Source organism: Phodopus roborovskii, unplaced genomic scaffold, assembly GCF_943737965.1.
Source record: "Phodopus roborovskii unplaced genomic scaffold, PHOROB, whole genome shotgun sequence".
Lineage (NCBI taxonomy): Eukaryota > Metazoa > Chordata > Mammalia > Rodentia > Cricetidae > Phodopus > Phodopus roborovskii.
This window is the reverse complement of record NW_026126482.1, coordinates 7,350,893-7,370,169: the sequence shown is the minus strand read 5'-3', so window position 1 is coordinate 7,370,169 and position 19,277 is coordinate 7,350,893. Positions and strand designations below refer to the sequence as shown.

The window sequence follows — 19,277 nt, the reverse complement described above, 5'->3', positions numbered from 1 at the left end:
GTCAGGCCAGGGCCCCAGGCCAGGGCCGAAGGTACAGCTGTGTGTGTATTGTCTGAGGAAACCCTGCCTTTTGCTTGTGGCACTGCCATTTCCTGTCACCTAAGCAGGTACAGATGTAAACGCGGAACACTGGCTCCCTGTAAGCCAGCGGCCAAACTGAGGCGCTAAGAGATGATGTAATGTATCCAAGGTTACCAAGTGAGGGGGAAGAAGAGGACTTCAACCCCACACGCCGGGCTCCTCAGCGCCCTGCCTCCACAGGAACCCTTTGTCCTGTTTTATAGGTGGGCAAGCTGGCACTAAGTAAGACCCGAGGAGCCAAGATCAGCATTCAGCCAGTATCTGAACACGGGCCACACACGTACCCTTTGTTCTGTCGGAGCACACTGACCTTTTTCTTGCTCGTTAAAACTATTTTGTGAACTTTTAAAAATCAAGCCATGCTCCCTTCTGAGTAGGCTTGCCTGGCTGGGCGGAAGGGGCTTATGCAGTATTGGTCTAGCCAGTTCCTTGTCCCCTTCCCAGTGGCTCCTGAGGCCCTCTGAAGTCTGGTTGCTCCTGGAGCCCCAGGAGCCCTGGAGAGTGCGAGGCTGCCGAGGCAGTCAGTGTATGTGGAGAGGGTGGTGCCTAATCAGGAAATTACAGCCCAGGCTTTGGCCTAGGTGCTGCCTTCCCTGGACTTCAGTACAGCCTAGCCACAGGGAGGCTTGGCTTTGTCCAAGTGGGTGTGTTGAGCAGGCACATGTGGCTCAGCGACAGGGCCAGGCCAGTGTGTGTGTGTGTGTGTGTGTGTGCGTGTGCGCGTGCGCGCGTGCGTGTGTGCATGCGCGTGCACGAGTATACTGATGATAGTTCAGCTTGCTGGTGGATGGGAGCTGGGGCACCTGGAGGAGGCACCTTCAAAAGCTGCTGAAGTTTGGTCGAGGTGTTTTCTTTTCCTCTCAACTATTGCCAAAAAAGGAGGGAAATATTTGTCAGGTGTGAAAAGCCAGTTGTGGAAATAACACAACCTGTAGTGATATTTTGTTTATGATCTAACAAATAAAGCTTGCCTGAAGATCATAGTGCAAAGCTAGCCACACTAGTTAGCCCTCGAGGCCAGGCAGTGGTGGCGCACACCTCTAATCCCAGCACTCAGGAGACAGGCAGACACATCTCTGTTAGTTCAAGTCTCAGTATAGGATTGCCCGCTTTGGTCTGAGGTAGAGGTAAGAGCTAGTGGCTGGCTGCTTTACTTCAGCTTTCACCCTGTGATAGTGATAGTGACTCTGAGTTTTTATTAAAACCAGTTAGAATTTGTGCTACAACAACCTGTGTTAAGCTACACCCCCACACAAAGCTGGTGAGTGTTCCACCCCTTTTTAGGGAACAGAAATGATAGACTCCATCTGATGTTGGCTGGGTGTGGACAGTGGGGCCCCTCTGTCTACATTTAGCAAAACAGGGCCATGCACACTGGCTTTTATACATGCATTTTCTTCAGAGCCCAGTGACGGAGACAGGGAGATGCCTGAGTGGGGATGCTCGCTGGGACTGAAACAGAGGGAAATGAGGACTCACCTCATGGTCATGGACCGGGTTACTGTACATCCATTCACGTGGCCATTAGGAGAGTTTGTTGATTAAAGATCATCTTGGTCTTTAATGGAATGGCAACAAGTGGCTCCCAGAGCCACTCTCCATAACACAGGTGTCCATGCTGAGAACCTCGGATGTGCCGTCATGGAAGCCCTAGTTAGAGGGCAATTGCTATTTTTACCCTCATTCCATTCTAAAACTTTTTGAGTGTTAATAGTATTTCATAATCAGGAAAAAAAATAACAGTCTTTACTCTGAAAAAGTGTTAAGTCACCTGTGCGTGTGTGCTTGCGTGTGCTCACTTCTGTATTGCACACCTGTAATGGGTGATAGGTATTTCAGGCAGAAAGCAGAGAGGGCAGGAGTGTGCAGAGGGCTGGGAGGTGTGTGAGGTGTCGTTGGTGAGGCCACACGCAGCTCAGGATGTGGGGCTGTAGGAGGGGGAGGATTGCATATGGGACCCCCCCTCCGGCCTTGAGTGTCTGTAGTCAGGGCAGTGACCTGGACGTAGCTGTATTGAAGGTTGGCACCCGGCATTTTAGGCTCTCCAGTCCTGTCCTCTGTATCATTTAGGGATTCCTTGCCTGGCTCAGACTTAACGTAGGCTGCACACTTGTTCCTACACCAGCCTGTCCTTAAGGCTCTGTACCATGCTCCCCCCCCCTTTTTTTTTTTTTTTTTGCAGACGTCCATCTTTTTATTCCATAGAGGGACTTTGAAAGAGTTTCTTGGTATACTTTAAGTAAATTCCTAAAACTGACAACTCCGATTTATCACAGAGCGAGCGAGTGAGAAAGAGAGAGAATGGTACATTTCAACTTATAAAATAATTCATGTTTTGCTCATCTTTATCGAGCTGGCTTTGGTGGGGGCCTTGCCAAAGTGGTTTGCTGCAGGCGAATCTGAAACTGCACCCAGTTTTCCAGGAGCACCTCTTAAAATATGGCATTTATCACAGACCATAGCCAACTCCTCGGCAAGTTGGAAGAAGACGCTCTAGCCGCCACCACATGGGTCATGGGAAAGGCTTGCCTGGCTGGGCCACTGCGTTCAGGAGCCAGCTGTAAAAGTGACCTTTTCCCTTGCATGTCAGCCAGCCTGCTGCTAGGTGGCCACCATGCTGACGGGCAGAGACCCAGAAAACCACTCACTTCCTTGCTGTGAGCACACCTGTGGGCTCCCGGTGCTCTACTGTGTGAGTTCAACAGAAAACACTCCAAGTCCACGTCACCAGGCTCCCGCTCATACGTCCTGAAGAACTTCTCAAATATTCATCGAACATAATTACTCAGTTGCCATGCCCCCTCTTACAGGAAGCCTTCCCAGATTTCTCCTGTTATCCTCGGACTTCTTCCTCCTTGCCCGTTTACTCTCCCCCCACCCCCGACTTTTCCTGTTCTTCCTTAATGCTTCTCCATGTAGACTTTTCTCCTGGCTTTAGCTGGGGCAGAAGTGGTTCAAGAGGTTGGGCCATGGTATATGTCGGAAGGAAGAACTCGGACAGAAAACAGGCCCCATGCTTATTTTGAGCCTTACTGCGTCATACACATGATTCCATAGGTTACAGGGCAGTGAATACTAAGGCCGCAGGGCTGAGTTCTGCTCAGGTTCGGCATGACTCCAAGTGCCTGCTCTCAGTACCTTCCTGCACACTATCCAGTACTCAGGTGATCTCGGAGAAGGGAGGGGATTCCAAGTCACCCAGCGGGAACTCGGGGCCTCAGGAGAGTCCAGGGCAGGGCAGCATCTCTGTAGCATCCTCAGATGATAGGGGGAAACAGTGTGCTGTCGTCTGGGCGGGAGGGAGGGAAGCTGGATGCCTCATATGGGCTCAAGCTATAGTTCCATGGGAGGATGATTGACTGCCCAGCATGTTCAGACCTTGGGTTTGATCCTAGCACCATGGAGGGCAGGAAGGGGAGCTAGGGAAGGATTCCTCATTCTCCAGAGGTAGGAGGTGATGGAGATGAGGAATTTTGCACATTTGATTGGACAGCCCCCTTAAAAGCCATGCATACGGGTCCCACCCAGGGCTCCGCATGCATCCCCTGGTAGGAAGCTGCTGGAAGCAGCAGGCAGGTTCAGTGCCTGCTCACAGTGGGAAATTCAGGCGCTGTGAGAGAACCTAACAGAAAGAACTTGGCAAGCTCTCCAAGAAATGACAGCTGCTGAGTGGCTGGAATCTGAGTGTCTGTTCCCACCCCCAGGGCTTCCCGGGTTCCTCATGAGTCCTGACTGAGTGGGTAACCCTGCCTTGAGGAACTGGGGAATCTTGGGAACCTGGGGGGTGGGCTCTAGCCTGTGGGGGAGCCAAGAAGCTCAGAAGTAGTCTGGCGTTTACCGTGGATATGATGGCTGTCTTCTCAGCAGCCCTAGAGGTGCTACAGAACTGCCAGCTTGAGGTGGGGGGACCCTTGGCCATACTGCAGAGGGCTGGGGACTTTCATATAAAATACCCTTTACTGTGTGTGCCTCTATGAGTGTGTGTGTGTGTGTGTGTGTGTGTGTACCTCTATGAGCGTGTGTGCCCCTGTGTGTGTGTGTGCATGAACAGGCTGCAGTGGGATGAACATTTCTATTATGTTCTGGAAAGTTCCCAGAGAGGCCACAGGCAGGCAGTCTGAGGAAACCCTGGCAGACCTGTCAGAACCTGGCAGGCAGAGGGTGGCCAGACGCTCTGAGGCTGCAGTGGTGAGTTTGCCAAGAGCTTTCCATGAGGCCACTGGGATGTTAAATGCTTGCTTCAATTAAATGGGCTAATAAGCTTTGTCTGATTATGATGGCTAATAATATTATAATGTGATAACAGCAATAATGGTGCTGTTAGCTGTGACGGACAAGCGTGCTGCACTGTCCCAGGCACAGAGGGGAAATACAGCATGCGCACCCCTACTCAGGCCCCATTTTCCACTCGTAAACCCCATTCTTCAAAGCGATTCCAATCCAACTCCCTGTATCCATTTTCAGGACAAATTACCAACACTTTAAAAAAATTGGCCCATTTTGCATGGATGCCAAGTTCAAATGATTGTTACTCCCCCCTGTGTTTGAGATGTAAAGGGAGTAGAGACAGGGACAGAAGGGGACCCCGGGGCGGTGGAGAGGAAAGGCAGCAGGGGGATTGTGGGGTGTGGAGCATGAAGGGGGGAAGCAAGCTTTCTCAGTTCAGTAAAGATGTATTTCTGGAGTATTTCAATTCAGGTTACTTGGGCAGGAAAATTAGGAAAGGTGGACTTATTAAGCTGAGGAAGTGTGGCTATTTTTAGTAGTGTTGTAAAACCTGGGTAATTTGGACCTCTCTCAAGAATTCCATGATCATGCTGGCAGGCAGGCATGTGCGTGTGCGTGTGTGTAGGCAGGTAGGGCTACCTAGGTGGCTGAGTTGGGAGGATAGAGGTGCCTCTGAGCAACAAAGAGAGGGGTAGAGATGGCTCCATCTCAGCAACTGGGTCCATACAAATGATTCTCAATGCTCTTACTGGCATCTACTAATTTTTTGTTTAGAGGAGGCTGTATAGAAAACAAAAATGCCCTTTCTGCAATGACGTCTATAGATATACTGACAACTGTTGCTCTACACTGCTCTGCCCAAAACGAGAAATACTCCCAAAGTCTCTCTTTGTAGCCCAGAACCCTGTGTAGCCCAGGCTGGACTTGTACTCACAGAGATCCACCTGCCTCTGCCTCCCGAGTGCTGGGTTAAATATGTGAGCCACCACTTTAGCCCACAAAGTACAGGTTTTTCTATTGTTAAAGTATTGCTTTATTTCAGTGTTATAAAAGTATTACATGTGTGAGAAATAAAACAGAACAATTGAAAACAAAGCTTTAAAATGTCTCAGTTTCCAAAAGTAGCTTGCGAATCACTTTCCTGAGATGTGTCTGTACTTACAACAACAGAAATGGCTCTGTGTTGTAGCTGAGGATGCCTCTAACTGGTTCTGTGTTGCAGACGAGGATGCCTCTAACCTTGTTTTGTTTCTTCACTTTGCTCGCTTGCTTGACAAGGAAGCACATTTGAAAACACAACAGCAAATGTATCACTTAGTTCTATGCCAGTCTTAGCCTCCATCCAGTCTCCTGGCTCCTAGTTGACAGCCTATTGCAGGGGCCCACCAGGGCTGCCAGCTGAAAGGGGCTGGCTAACTTGCAGAGGACCAATTCTGCAAGTGGAACAGGCATCTGGATGCCTCTCTGGAAAAGGCAGGGTATAAATACAGACAGATTAGTTGACCATTTTGAAAACAAAATGCTGGTGAGGTATACATAACATAAGCAGCTGATCTTTTCAGTGGGGTCAGGCGAGCTCAGATCAGTTTATCAGTTCAGGCAATAAGTACATTTACACTGCCGGGCAACCAAGCGTCTCCATGACCTGTCTCCTGAAGATCACACCTTGTGACTTCCCCTTCCTCTCTCTTCAGCCTCTAAAAGCCATTGCCTTATGAACATGTCTATTTTCTAGGTACCGCAGTAGGTGGAATTACATTCACTCTCTTGTTTTGGATAATTCTATTTATCACATGTTAGAATTAACTTCTTTTTAAAGGCTGAATAATATGCCATTGTATTGTAGCTGTTTTGTTTAGCCACTCACTTGCTGCTGGACACAGGCTGTTTCCTCCTCCTTGCTTTGGCTATTGTGAACATGTTTTAGCCACTGCTGTCAGGAGGGGTGAACACACAGTTCTCGGAATCCCTGCTTTCAAATCTCAGAAGTCCAAACTCAGAAGTGGAGTTGTTGGATCACATGTTAATTCTGTGTTTATGTGTGTATGTGTGCAGGTGCATGTGTGTGTACATAGGTGTGGAGGTCAGAGGTCAACCGCAGGCGTTCTTTTTCTGAGAGAGGGTCTCACTGCCCTGGTACCACAGGGGGGTGGGGCTGGCTGGCCCAGATGCCATCTTTGCCACCACACCCTGCTTTCCCCCTGGGTTCTGGAAATTGATTTCAGGCCCCTCCCACTCTTCCCCACTGAGCTGTCTCCCCAGACCTGAAGTTTTAATGTTGTTGGGGCCTCTGGCCATTCAATGCTCTTCCAGGCAGTGGCTGATTTTATATTTTTAGCAGCAGTGCACACGATCCCAGCTTCTCCTCGTTCTCAAGTTCAAGGTTTGTGTTCTGGTTTGGGTTTCTGTACCAGCCATCCTCATGGATGTGAGGAGATACCATTTAAAAAATAATTTATTTTATGTGCACTGGTGTGAAGGTGTCAGATTCCCTGGAACTGGAGTTACAGACAGTTATGAGCTGCCATGTGGGTGCTGGGAATTGAACCCAGGTCCTCTGGAAGGGCAGCCAGTGCTTTTAACAGCTGAACCATCTCTCCAGCCCCATGAGGGTGGTTTTAATGCACACGTCTCTGATGGTCATTTATCCTTTATTGGCCATTTGTATCACATTCTTTGGAGAATTATCTACTGAAACCTCCTGCCTATATTTTTAATAGGTTTCTTTCTTTCTTTTTAAAAATTGTTCAGCTATGCTTTTTCCAAGCTGTATGTGTGTGTGTCTGTGTATATGTCTGTATGTGTGTGTGTTGTGTGTGTGTATGTGTCTCTCTGTGTGTGTGTGTGTGCCTGTGTATATGTCTGTGTTTGTGTGTGTCTGTGTGTCTATATGTGTGTGTATCTGTGTGTGTGTGTGTGTCTGTGTGTGTGTGTGTGTCTATGTGTGTGTGTGTTTCTGTGTGTGTGTGTGTGTCTGTGTGAGTGTATGTATGTGTGTGTGTCTCTCTCTCTGTGTGTATATATGTCTGTGTGTGTGTCTGTGTGTCTATATGTGTGTGTATCTGTGTCTGTGTGTGTGTTTGTGTGTGGTGTATGTGTGGTGTGTGTGTCTATGTGTCTGTGTGTGGTGTGTGTGTCTGTGTGTGTCTGTGTGTCTATGTGTGTGTGTGTGTCTATGTGTGTGTGTGTTTCTGTGTGTGTGTGTCTGTGTGTGGTGTGTGTGTGTGTCTATGTGTGTGTGTGTTTCTGTGTGTGTGTGTCTGTGTGTCTATGTGTGTGTGTGTTTCTGTGTGTGTGTCTGTGTGTGGTGTGTGTGTGTGTCTATGTGTGTGTGTATTGTGTGTGTGTCTGTGTGTGTGTGTGTCTGTGTGTGTGTATCTGTGTGTGTGTGTCTGTGTGTGGTGTGTGTGTGTATCTGTGTGTGTGTGTCTGTGTGTGTGTGTGTGTGTGTGTATCTGTGTGTGTGTGGTGTGTGTGTGTGTATGTGAGTGTGTGTGATGAATGAATGAATGGGGAAGAGGGAAGGAGGAGGAGGAGGAAATGTGAGATGTGTTGTAGAGTGTGGGGAAAAGTGAAGGCAGCCCCTGGATGTTTTGATTTTAAAGATGGGGTTTCTTTGTGTAGCTCTGGCTGTCCTGAAACTTGATCTGTAGACCAGGCTGGCTTTGAACTCACAGAGATCCACCTGCCTCTGCCTCCTAGGTGCCGGGGTTGAATGTGTGTACCACCACTGCCCGGCTTTAGCCCCTCATTTTTTTTTCATATACAGCATTACCTATTGATCACTTACTGTGAGTAAGGACACTTCTCTTCCATGCTGCTGTTTGTGCCCGGGTGACTCAAGTCCCTATGCTGTTCTCTGGGACTGCCAGTGACTTACCCAGCTGCCAGTGCCAGTCTGTAGGAGTCAGTGATGAGAACAATTTAGGCCAGACCCTCTGTAGTCAGCCAGCTGAATATTTGAGTCCTGCTGTAATGTGTGCACCTAGAGAGCCCCTCGCCCCCCCCACACAGAGGAGTGTTAAGTGCATGGAGTGGGGGAGGGAGGGAGCAGCACAGGTCATGCCTCTGTCCCCCCTGAAGGCCACCCCGCCTCTACCTTCACCTGCAGAACTGGAGGGTCCTCCCATGGCTTTGCAACCATTCTGTGTCATCACCAGGTAGACAAAATCTAGGATCTTGCAAGACAGCACAAAAGTGGGAGGCTTGGAGGTTGGGTGAAGGGGACTGGGGATAGTTCTGCAAGGGGTTGGGGCATGGGAGGGCTTCTGTGGGGCAGAGCCCTGTTTAAGAAGGCTGCAAGACTGACGGGGGGGTTAGTTTTAGGGCTGGTATTCCAGGGTCCTGCGTTCTCTGGCTTCCAGTGCTTATGCTGTGCACTATTCTGGCATAGCCCTGTGCTTGAGAGCAAACCCCAGGCTCAGGGCCTTTTCTTTTTGTCCCGGAGCCCAGCTGAATAGAACCTCTTGAAGTAAGTTCACATTTTAATTTCTTTTCCCACCTGAGCACAAACGCCGGTCACATCATGGCAGCGCAGAGCACAGTATGGACGGGCAGAACCTGACCAAGGGACCTCCGTTCAAGTCTGACTCTACCCCTTATTCTTTGGCCTGTCTTGGGGAAGTTACTGATTCCCTCTGATTCTTCTGGTGGAAAATAAGGATGGCGGGTGTTGTGATTCTCGTAACATGTCTGCAATGAGGCTTGATAGTCAGATAGTGAGTGCGTGAGGTGATTCACCAACAGAATATTTAGGAAATGTCAACCCAGGCTGCTTTGAGCTCCCCAAGGAGACTTTCTGTGCCCTTGTCTCCCCAGATTAGTGGATGGCAAGGATTGGATGCAATTCCTCTGGGTATCTCAGGACCAGGATTAGGCCTGTGGAAGGTGTTGGGGAAGCTGGAACCCCAGGCCTAGGTTTGGGTTACCTAGGGTCTAAGACTAGGAGGGCTTCTGGGGAGGGGAGAAGGGGGGCACATGGTCAACGAGATTATCTGTGATGACACATGATATCCAGTGACCCCGGGGAACCCTGTAAAAAACATTTAGGGGGTGGAGAGATGGCTCCGTGGTTAAGAGCACTGTTTGCTCTTCCAGAGGACCCAGCACCCGCATGGCAGCTCACCTGTAACTCCAGTTCCAAGGGACCCGACACCCTCATAGACACACATGCAGGCAAAATGCCAGTGCACATGGAATGAAAATAAAATAAAAAGAGAAAGAAAAACTTAATACAGAGTGGGGATGTGGCTTGGTTGGTAGAATGCTTGCTTGGAATGCACGAAGCCCTAGGATTGGTCCCTAGCATGTCATGAACCAGGCATGGCAGCTCACGGCTGTAATCCCAGTGCTCAGGAGACAGAAGGAGCAGAGGTTCAAAGTTATCCTCAGCATGTTATGTTTAAGGCCAGCCTAGGCTGTGTGGGCCCCTTTCCCCAAAATAAGGCAGCCATCCTTCCACAAATAAAAGCGAAGCAAAACAACACCCCTTCCCCCAAAAAAACAAATAAACCCACATCCCGTTCAGGAAGGAACTCTGGCAGAAAAGCTGTGCTTCGTGCCAAAGGAGATAGTGTGGCCAGGCAGCGGCTTCTGGACTGTTAGGTCTGATATTAACTGATAACCACACTAGCTGACCTCATCAATAATGCCCATTTATTGCATGTGTTGTATATGGCAGCAGCGCCATCACCGGGACCCGGTGTGTATTATCTCTAGGAGTTCTGTAAACAACAGGGGACAGTGATTTTTCCTTTTATGGAAGAGGCAAGAGAGGCTCAGGGAGTTAATGTCTTCCCCAAGGCACCTCAGATGTGGCGCCAGAACCTACATTCTTAATTTCAAAGACAAACGTACAAGTTCCTGTGGATGCTGGGGCCGATAACCGTCCTCCAAATGCAGAAGGCTAGGGGCATCAACTCCTGTTCCCCACTTGTCGTCTGGGACGAGGACAGGGACAAGGACAGCCCAGGGCCTCCTTCAGGGCCTGAACTCCTGAATGACTCATCTGGTACATCTCTTCAGCTGTGGCTCCTCTACCCATCCAGGCAACTCTGGTGGCCAGGCTCAAAAACCTGTCATCCCAAGGGACACTGCTGTCTAAGGTGCAGCATAAAGCTGGAGAGGTAGCTTGGCTCCTCCCCTAGTGAACAGGCTCCTCCCCTCAGCGAGCAGGCTCTTCAGCTCCCTGAGCAGGCACTCCAGGGGCTGCAGACACTCAGCAATCTTATTGGTCTCAGCCTCCCCGCCTGCCCCGATTTTCCAAGCTATAGCGGAAGTTTGGTGTTCACTCTGTGAGGAAGAGCAAAGCTCTTCAACTGTTGCTCGAAGGAGGCCAGTTGTATATCGCCCTTTGTTGTTGCTTTTGGTGGATGGCAGGGACAGCGCAGTGTAAGGGGTAAAAGGTAGGCAGTGACTTTGAATTGACCCGGTGTGAGGCAGTCTTTCCACGGGGCAGGGCCTCATCAAGGAAAGGGCATGGTGAGGACCCTCCTTCCTTACGGGGAGGTGGGGCTCTGTGCAGGCAAATGGTTTCAACAATGTGATGTGTATACAGCAGAGAGCACTGGACCTACTCAGGTTCAGTAAATGTTAGTTAAGGATAGCCAAGGAGCCCTGCCCACCCCAACAGCCTTGCCTGACCAGCCTGCTGAAGGCAGGACTCACATTTTCCTGTGAACAGCACTGGTGTTTCTTGAACACGCTTTGTAATTACACTGTACATGTGTTTACTTGTCTGGGACAGTAGGGGCCACTTCTTCTCCACTGCCCAGTCTCTAGCACCAACAAGAAGGACACGGTCATTGTTGAATGCCCCCCTCAATGTCCCTCAGACAGAACAAGCCACTTTTTAAAAAGAGGGTATGACTTTCGGAGCCCCAGTGTGTTACTGCTGTAGGGAAGCTGCTACTTTGTGTCAGCTAGAACAGCTGTGGTGTTGCTAACCCTGTACTCACCTATGTGGCCAGGGCTCAAAGGATGAAGGGGTCTATAGGACACCTCTCCCCATCGCCATCTGCAGCTGTCTGCCCCTGGTCCCATGGGCAGTGTCCCCTCCGCCCTGCAGTGGCTCCTCCCTCTCACCTGTGCCTGGCTTTCTGCTTTTCCCTGCATGGCAGGCGTGTGGGGCCGGGGAGGCTCTCTGTGAATCCAGACGTGATTTTGTTTATGTTTCCAGAGAGAGGGAACTGGGCTGGGGGAGGGGTGGTAGGGCTGCAGCCCCCTGCCCCAAACTTCCGTCCCCCATCCTCCCCCAGCTGGTGTATCTGGCCCTGGCTATATAGCAGAAGCCTATACTGCAAGCCCCAGCCTGAGGCGGACCTGTCCTCATCTCCAGGTGAGAGGACCGGAGGAAAAGATGCCTGCCTGGCTTTGGAGTCTCAAGGCCCTATTTGCTTAGTGTGACCTTGGCCCAGTTACAGACTGCTCGAGCCAACCATAAGGTTGCTGATGACCTGGTTTGAGACTGCTCTCTCTCCGTGACTAATGCTGTGGCTCTGCCCATCCCAGCCAGGGCTTGCCGGAGTCCAGCTCCAGGGCAGTGCCAATCTCCACCACAAGGTGATACCGAAGCGAAGCAGGGGCCCCTCCTCCCTCCCTCCCCCGCAGCAGCTGCAAACATTTTGTTTTGCCATTAGAAGTGACTTACTTAAGGGAAGCAGAATTTTACAGGCAGTTTACAGGCTGGTCTTGTTCAGTAGTTTCCAAAAGCCGGGGGTGGGGGGCAGAGGCGGCCAGCAGCCTCCACGAGTCGAGATAGAAGCAAAGTGAGAAGTGAGCCCAGGGTAAGGGACACTTTCTCCGCGGAGTCTCATGCTCTGGGTGGAAGCTAGTAAGTAATGGGGCATTAGAGCAGGCAGAGGCAGAATCTGGCTAGACTCTGGAACATCCGGTGCTCCCGCAGTAGTCCTCCCAGAACACCTGGATCTGGACTCCATGGGGACGAGAGGAGGGGTCTCGGGAGAGCAGACAGCTCCAGCCCTAAAGAGGCTTTCTGTGCACCCCTATGATGTAGGACAAAGGGTCTTACAACCCCGGGAGTCCGAGGGTCACCCAGGCCCAGCTTGGGGCCTTGCAGAGCCCTTGCCTTGGAAGGAGAGGGGGTCTCTGCTAGGAAGCCTGACATGCTGAGTGGCCAGGGAACGCAGGAACAGGGGTGGGGAGCCCCTGTGGGAACTGCCCCATCTTCCCTCCTACCCACAGTGTCGGGGTGGTACAGTTGGCCCCCCTCTTCAGTGAATGAAGCAGCCGGGGCTCATTGGCGCTTAGCACGCTCGGACTATTGTTTTAATAGACGTACATGGACAAGTCGATATAGACAGATTTATAATTCTATACAGTCAGTCCGACATACACAGGGACGCTGTAAACGGGCGGGCGCGGGCCGGAGAGCGGGTGTGCAAAGTGGGCGGGGGCCCTGGGGCTTCGGCCCCGCGCTCTCCTGGCTCGACAGTGAGGAGGGGGCTGTTGGCTGGGACACAGGGCCACCTCCTGGACCCAGAGTGAAGCAGAGGGCCTGGCTGACGGCTAAGCTTTGGGCTGAGCCCTTCCCCTCCAGCTGCCGACTGGCCACCGCCAGCTGCGGCTCTGCGGCCTGAAGCTTGTGGCCCCCAGCGCAGGGCTGCTGGGCTCTCCCCGGGGCCTTGGCTACTCCAGCGCGGGTGCCGGATCCCGGGCAGACGCGGTCATCCCCAGCCAGGCGCACGCTCCAGCAGCGATCCTTGCCGCCCGCCCGCCGGGCCACACTCGGAGAGAGCCCCTGGCTTCTGGACCGGGTGGCAATCCCAGGCTCTCCAGGCTCCCTACGTCCAGTTCACCGGCTCAGGCGCTCCAGCCCGGACGCAGGCGACCAGGCGTCTTCTCCCTGCGGCCTCGGCGCTGGCTTCCCCGGCCGCGTCCCCTCGGTGGAGTGGGCAGCTGGGACCCGTGGGGCCGAATATACCACCTGCGCCGCCGCTAGGGAAATTGCAACTCACCCCCCCACCCGGCATTTTTCTCCGACGTCTTTGTGTTTCCCTCCCCCCTCCCTCGGCTTTCTTTCTTTCCTTTTTATTCTTTGGGGGCAGAGTGGGGTCCGGAAAAGCAAATACAAAACCAACCTGGAGGCGGGGTGGGGAGGAGGGGGCTGCGCAGAGGCGAGGTCCGCGGTGCCGCGAGCGCCCCGCAAGCTCCGCGCGCTCGCTCCCGCTGGCGGCGCCTTGCCGGCCGGTGGCCCGGGGACCCGGCGGGCCGGTCAGCTGTTGTACTGGCAAGCGTTGAGGCCCGAGGCCGGGCCCTGCAGGCCGCCGTAGCCAAACGACGAGTGCTGCTTGGACTTGAGCCGCAGGCTGGCCAGGCTCGAGTTGCACGTGTCCCGGTAGACGCTGTAGGGCGAGGCAGGGGTGCCGTAGGGGCAGGCGCCCGGCGACATGGCTGAGTTGAGCGAGGAGCCGGTGAGGTTGTTGATGTTGTTGAGGCCCGAGTTGGGCATGCCGGGCACAGCGCCCGGGCCCATGCTGGACGGCATGGTCATGGAAGAGATGGAGCTGGGGGCCGAGAACATGGACTGAGAGGACAGCGGGCTCATGGAGTTGAAGAAGGTGAAGCTCTTGGTGGACAGCGGCGCCGGTGCCAAGCTCTTGGCGGCCCAGTTGTTGTAGGAGTAGCCGGCGGCGTACACGTCCTCGTAGGGCTGCACCAGGCCGCTGAACTGCGGCACGTAGCCGCCCTTGCACAGGTCCAACTGCTGGTTCCGCTCCCGCTTGCGCCACTTGGCTCGCCGGTTCTTGAACCAGACCTGGGGAAGCGAGCGAGCGGCAAAAGCGTCAGGGCCGCGGTGGCCTGGAAGGCCCTCACCCCCGACCTGAGCCTTCGCTGCCTCCTCCCAACATCCCTTCTTTTCTTCTGCCCCAGCCGAGGTTTCTGTAATGGTTTCTTTCCTGTCTTCAGAAAATAAGAGCCCTCCCCTCTTTTTTCCGCTTCTTAAAACATAATCTTCCCCCAGTTAAATTGATTTTCGTTTCCCAACTCGGATTTTCTTTTGTTTGAACAAATATTCGTTTTTCTTCTTCCTCTCTCAATCTGTCCCCTTACCATCTTCCTCCAAGTGGGCCACCATCTTTCTTATAAATAAATCAATCCTGGGCTGGAGAGATGGCTCAGCCGTTAAAGGCTAGTCTCGCAACCAAAAATACAAATAAGTCAATCTTTTTTTTTTCTCCCTCAAACACACAAAAATTTTTTCTTTCCCAAAAATGTCTGGAAAATCGAGTTTCATTGTTCAAATAGTTTGTTGTCATCTGTATTTACAGTATTTAATAATTTTCCTCCTGCCCAAAATGTAAATTTTTGTTCACTTCTTGACTATCTAAACAACTTCATTTCTTTATTTCTTGTCCTTATTTTTATTCTTTTCTAAATATTTAGTTTATCCTTTTTTCCAGGTATCTGGCCTCCACTGTTTTTCTTAAATAGTTGATTCTTTTTTTTTCCTAAATGCTCAAACTCTTTGCTTCTCCCTTAAATATTTAATTTCTTTCCTGTTGCCTATATATATTCCAAATACGTTTCTCTGCAAATATTTAATTTCTGTAAGTTTACTAGTTTCTCTCTAATCTCCTCCTCCATTTTCTCCTACGAAATTTGGTAGGAAGTATTTTCCTCTGCCTGGCCATGTCCTCCCTACCCTCACCTCTCACCTCCTAGCTCTTCTTCCAGCCCAGAACCTCTACACCCCAGCTTTTCCCAGGCCCTGTTTCCATCTACCTAACCCCACCCCGCCTCTACTGCCATAAACCTGGGCAGGATTAGTGAGCTCGGAATTACAGGGTGCCCAGTCTGCATCCAGGGTCCCACTGGGGAGGGCTGAAGGCAGGGCTTATGGTTCCGTGGGCCATGTGGGACTTTGGACTGGCTTGAGAAGTGCTTCCAGGGTCTGATTAAATATTTGCCACCCAGGGAAGGAACGATTCCCTTACTTCTCTTTTAAGAACCTCTGACATTTGTGGAGAACCGTGGGAGGTGCCAGACTATAGTGTAGCCTTGGGTCTGGGACCTTACAAATGGAAAGGGGTAGTAAGTAGGAGAGCCACTAGCCACCAGAGTCCCACCCCACATGACCCCAGACCTACAGTGGGAAAGGGCATCAGGCAAAGGCCCAGCTCGTGCCTGGATGACTGGTTGGAAAATGTTCCAAAAACAGTCCGAAGGAGGTAAACTCAGAATGAGAACACAACCCCAGGAAGCTCGAGAACCCCCCCCCCCTTACCCAAGCACCTTTGAGGCCTTTTGAGGGCAATCAGGCGCGCCCTGCCTTTCCCTTTCGTTTTCCAGGGGGCAAAGGCTCAAAGCTCCCGAGGTCCTAAGCGGCAGAGAATCCTGTGCCCGGTCTCAGACCCTGAGTAACTCCGGGACCTGACACAGTTCTCTGGGGTAGGGACAGCAGCTCTTGCGAGTTAGGTAAAGGGCTCAGAAAGAAGCAGCCTAGGGGCCTAGCGGGTGGCTGGGGTCTCCGATGAGAGAGGGGGAGGTCTGCGAGGTCAGAGTTAAGTCTGAGCTACTGAGGGCCAGTGCCAGAGCTGTCGCGCGGGTAGGGTCGCCCTGCACGCGCCCCACGCTCACCCGGACTCGCGGCTCAGTGAGGTTGGTCCACACCGCGATCTCCTCCCTCATGCTCATGTCCGGGTAGCGGTTTCTTTGGAACGTGGCCTCCAGCTCTTGCAACTGCTGGCTTGTGAAGTGAGTGCGTTGCCGCCTCTGTTTCTTCTTCTTGGCTGGGTCCTCGGCTCCGCCGCAGCCTGCGCTGCCCGCGCCACCGTCCTCGGGTCCCTTGGCTTCCCCGCCGCGCTCCTTGTCTGCAGCAGGTAGAAGGGCGCGAGTCACCTCGGGCTAACACTATTGCACCCGGTCCCGGCTCCACCGAAGCGCCTGCGGAGTGGGGGCTGCCCTCCCTCCGGCCAGGGGCCCTAGGAACTGTTCCCCACTGGAATAGAGCGGGCCGCGTGCCGGTCCTTAGTAGGCGCCTCAGGGTCTGGTGTGCCACCGAGAAGAGCCCAGACGCCCCATCCGGGCCTGGGGTCCGGGCTAGGCGGGGCCTGCTTCCTGCAGCCTGCGCTGGCTGCGGCCCTGCTGCTCCAGTCACCAGCAGAACACACTGGGGTTGGAGACTCCTGCGGGTGTAAATCTGCCCGGAGCACCTCCGTTTTTCTGAACTAGTACCAGAACTTTCCAGCGGAAGCTAGCAGTAAGAGCCTGGTGGCAGCCTGAAACCTTGTTGCCAGGGCTGTGTCAGAGCCACAACGGCGGCGGCAAGCCTCGGGTCGCAAGGTCTAGAAAACCCGCCAATTGCAGCCTAGATAGACAGATTCTGTGTAAGTGACCGGGCCTCCCTGTCTCTTTAGAGCTACAGGAGATGCGCACAGTCAATAACATTTAAATACAAAGAAACGGAATTAAAAAACAAAACAGAAGCCAAGAATAGTTCAGAGATTCCCCACCTAAAAACACAAAGGTCCACAAATCCTCAAAGCTGGGCAGGCAGAGCCAGGGCAAATGTAAACCAAGAAGTCAAAACCATGCATGCAAACACACCCCTAAACCGTGCAAACACAGTCCTAAACTAACGCACAGCCAGTGTGTATAACCACATAGGCATTTCTCGGGGAAAAAAAAATCCATGTATCAACACAGATAAATTTTAGACTCCTTCTCAATAACACCCTGGTACAGATTTTTGAACCCCAAAGAAATACGTTATAGCCATACTATTTAAATTCACAAAATAAAACTGCTACAAACGGGTTTTGGGGAAAAAAAATCTCAGAGAAATGCGCCATTTTGGATTGACTTTTAAAATTTTATCCAAGAATCATGCGGCATGAACGTATTTTAAATTCCAGAGAAATAGACTTAGTGAATTGTCTCAAAGGAAACATACGGTTAAAATAGTTACCCCCCCCCCCATTTAAAAACAAATCTATAACTATAGTTCTTTTTTTTTTTAAACAAACCCCACGCTTAAAACTTGTGAAAACAAAAGTACAGTCAAAGCTTTGTTTTCTAACCAAGCAAACAGACCGGCTGGGGAAAGTCACTTAGAGATGCAAAACAGAAACAAACAGATTAAATCACTGTGGAAGGGGCTCCCTGGGCCAGGACAGCGGGACAGCGGGCAGCCGGGCGCTCGGCGGCCACTCGGGGTTGGGATCCGGAGGATTCGCAGTCACTATGAGACCGGACAGGCCTGGAAACGGCCACAGCCGAAGCCGCCCGATCGAGGGCTCAGCTCTTGGGTTGGGAAAAAAAAAAAAAAAAAAAAAAAAAGATCGTGAAGTTTGTGCAGTCAGTCTAGAACCCGCTCTGGCTGGGCCCCCGGTGGCTCTGAGCTAGGGCTCCACGTGGGCCGGGACCCTCCAGCAGGGTTCCTCCGCGAGTCAGGCCGCGCCTCCTGGCCGCTCCCTCTCGCTGTCCCCCGGAGCTCCGTTTTACCGACTCCTGTCTTCTAGCCTGTTCTGTGCACCTAACCCTCCTCTAGGATCCTCTCCTCCATCTGCACCTCCTGGTCTGTCAAGGTGTCCACCCGCCTGCGTCTCTCTGGGCACTTTGTCTCGCCTTCCCCTCCATTCTCCATCTGCAGCTTGCCCTGCGCCCCAGCCGCTCCTCCGCGATCAGTTAGGGAAAACTCAACTTTTCTTTTCTTTTTTTTCTTGCGCATGCTATTTGCGCCTGTTCCACAGGGGCTGTCAGTCCCGCCCTGGGCTTGGCGTGTGGGGACTGCTTGGAAGTGGCTTCGCGTGTGCGTGCGAGAGCGTGTGTAAATTTCCGCGTTCACCGTCAGGTCGAGACCGGGAAAAAGAAAGCTCCTGCATGCCGAGGCGCAGAGGGGACCCGGCCGAGCGCCAAGCCGCTGGGTGCTGGGTGCGCGCCTAGGCTGGGTGCCCGCCGCGGGGAGCCGCGCTTACCTGGCAGATCCGTGTCGGAGGACTCGCTGGCGGAGTTCTCCAGCGGCTCCCGGGGGTCAGCGGCGCGGGCCAGGTGGAAGCTGGGTCCCATGTCGTGCGGCGGCGGCGGCGGTGGCCGCAGCCCCTCCGGCAGCCTCTCCAGGCTCATGCCTCCCTTGAAGGCGTCCATGGAGCTGGGGACCGCAGCGGGCGCTCCAGGGGCCGGGGCTGGGCGCGCCCGGCCGCCCCGGCTGCGACCTGTTGGGGACAAGAGCGCGGCGCCTAAGCGGCTGCCCCCCAGGGCTGCCCGCGCCCGCAGCGCCGCCGCCCGCGCTCCATCGACCGCCCGGGGCTGCGGGGCCGGGCGTGGGGCTCCGAGCTCCGCCACGCGCTCCGGCCTCAGCCGCCCGGCCGGCCCGGGCCCCGATCCGGATTCGAGGCCGGCTCCTGAGCCTCGGGACGGAGCCCGCTGAGTCTGTCTGAAAACGACAGCGCGCGCCGCCAGGTTCCAGCAGTCCCTGCGCCAGGGGTGGTGGGTGGGGTGGGCCTCGGTGGGAGGGGGCTGGGAGAGAAGGAGGGAGGGCGCGAGCGAGCGAGCGCGGGCGGAATCCAGCCCCGAGCCGCCCGCGCCGCGCCCTCTCCGCCGCCCTCCCTCCCTCCCTCCCTCCCGGCCTCGCCCGCGCCCTCCCCCTCGCAGCCACCTTCCCGCCGCCTCACTCCCCCCCTCCCCGCGGCCTCCCCGCGCCTCTCCCTCCCTCCTTCCCCGGTGACACACCGACTTCTGCCTCGGCCGCACAAAAGAAACGCATCTGGCCTGCAAGTCCCGCGCGGCTGGTGCCCACCTTGGGGCCCCAAATCACTTGTTTCGCTGAGAGTCAACTCCTGTCTGGGCCGCTTCGATGTCCCCAGCCGCTGGCGAGAACAACCTAGGATGAGTGAAGGTTCGCCGAGCAGGATCGCTCTGAGCCCGCACCTCCCAGCCAGCGCCAGGCGGGGGCCTAGCCAAGGGCCGGCTCCCGGTTCCCGAAGCTCCCAGCCGAGTCCTCGAGGGGC

At 53.5% G+C, this 19,277-nt stretch overlaps 2 protein-coding genes across 2 annotated transcripts in view; one reads left to right on the top strand and one right to left on the bottom strand.

Annotated features, from left to right (window-relative positions):
• Positions 1 to 13,267, top strand: part of Catsper3 (cation channel sperm associated 3) — a 46,737-nt gene extending 33,470 nt beyond the window's left edge. Inside the window, exons 9-10 of the mRNA XM_051194545.1 lie at positions 12,666 to 12,759; positions 12,866 to 13,267. Coding sequence (XP_051050502.1) covers positions 12,666 to 12,759; positions 12,866 to 13,267 — 496 coding nt within the window. The remainder of the gene's footprint in view (positions 1 to 12,665; positions 12,760 to 12,865) is intronic.
• Positions 13,268 to 13,487: 220 nt separating this feature from the next.
• Pitx1 (paired like homeodomain 1) lies at positions 13,488 to 18,575 on the bottom strand. The gene is made up of 3 exons (XM_051194195.1): positions 18,246 to 18,575; positions 15,907 to 16,139; positions 13,488 to 14,083 (listed from the first exon to the last, which is right to left on the bottom strand). Exons 1-3 carry the CDS (start codon positions 18,412 to 18,414, stop codon positions 13,541 to 13,543), a joined length of 945 nt encoding a protein of 314 aa, XP_051050152.1. The 5' UTR covers positions 18,415 to 18,575; the 3' UTR covers positions 13,488 to 13,540.
• Between the last annotated feature and the right edge of the window lie 702 nt (positions 18,576 to 19,277).

What these genes read in the sequence shown, in the direction of transcription:
- Pitx1 (XM_051194195.1), bottom strand. Translation starts at nt 18,414, where the DNA reads ATGGACGCCTTCAAGGGAGGCATGAGCCTGGAGAGGCTGCCGGAGGGG. An exon ending in CTCCGACACGGATCTGCCAG is followed by an intron (nt 16,140 to 18,245) that starts GTAAGCGCGGCT and finishes TACCTGCTGCAG; the next exon opens with ACAAGGAGCGCGGCGGGGAA. An exon ending in TCACTGAGCCGCGAGTCCGG is followed by an intron (nt 14,084 to 15,906) that starts GTGAGCGTGGGG and finishes TCGCTTCCCCAG; the next exon opens with GTCTGGTTCAAGAACCGGCG.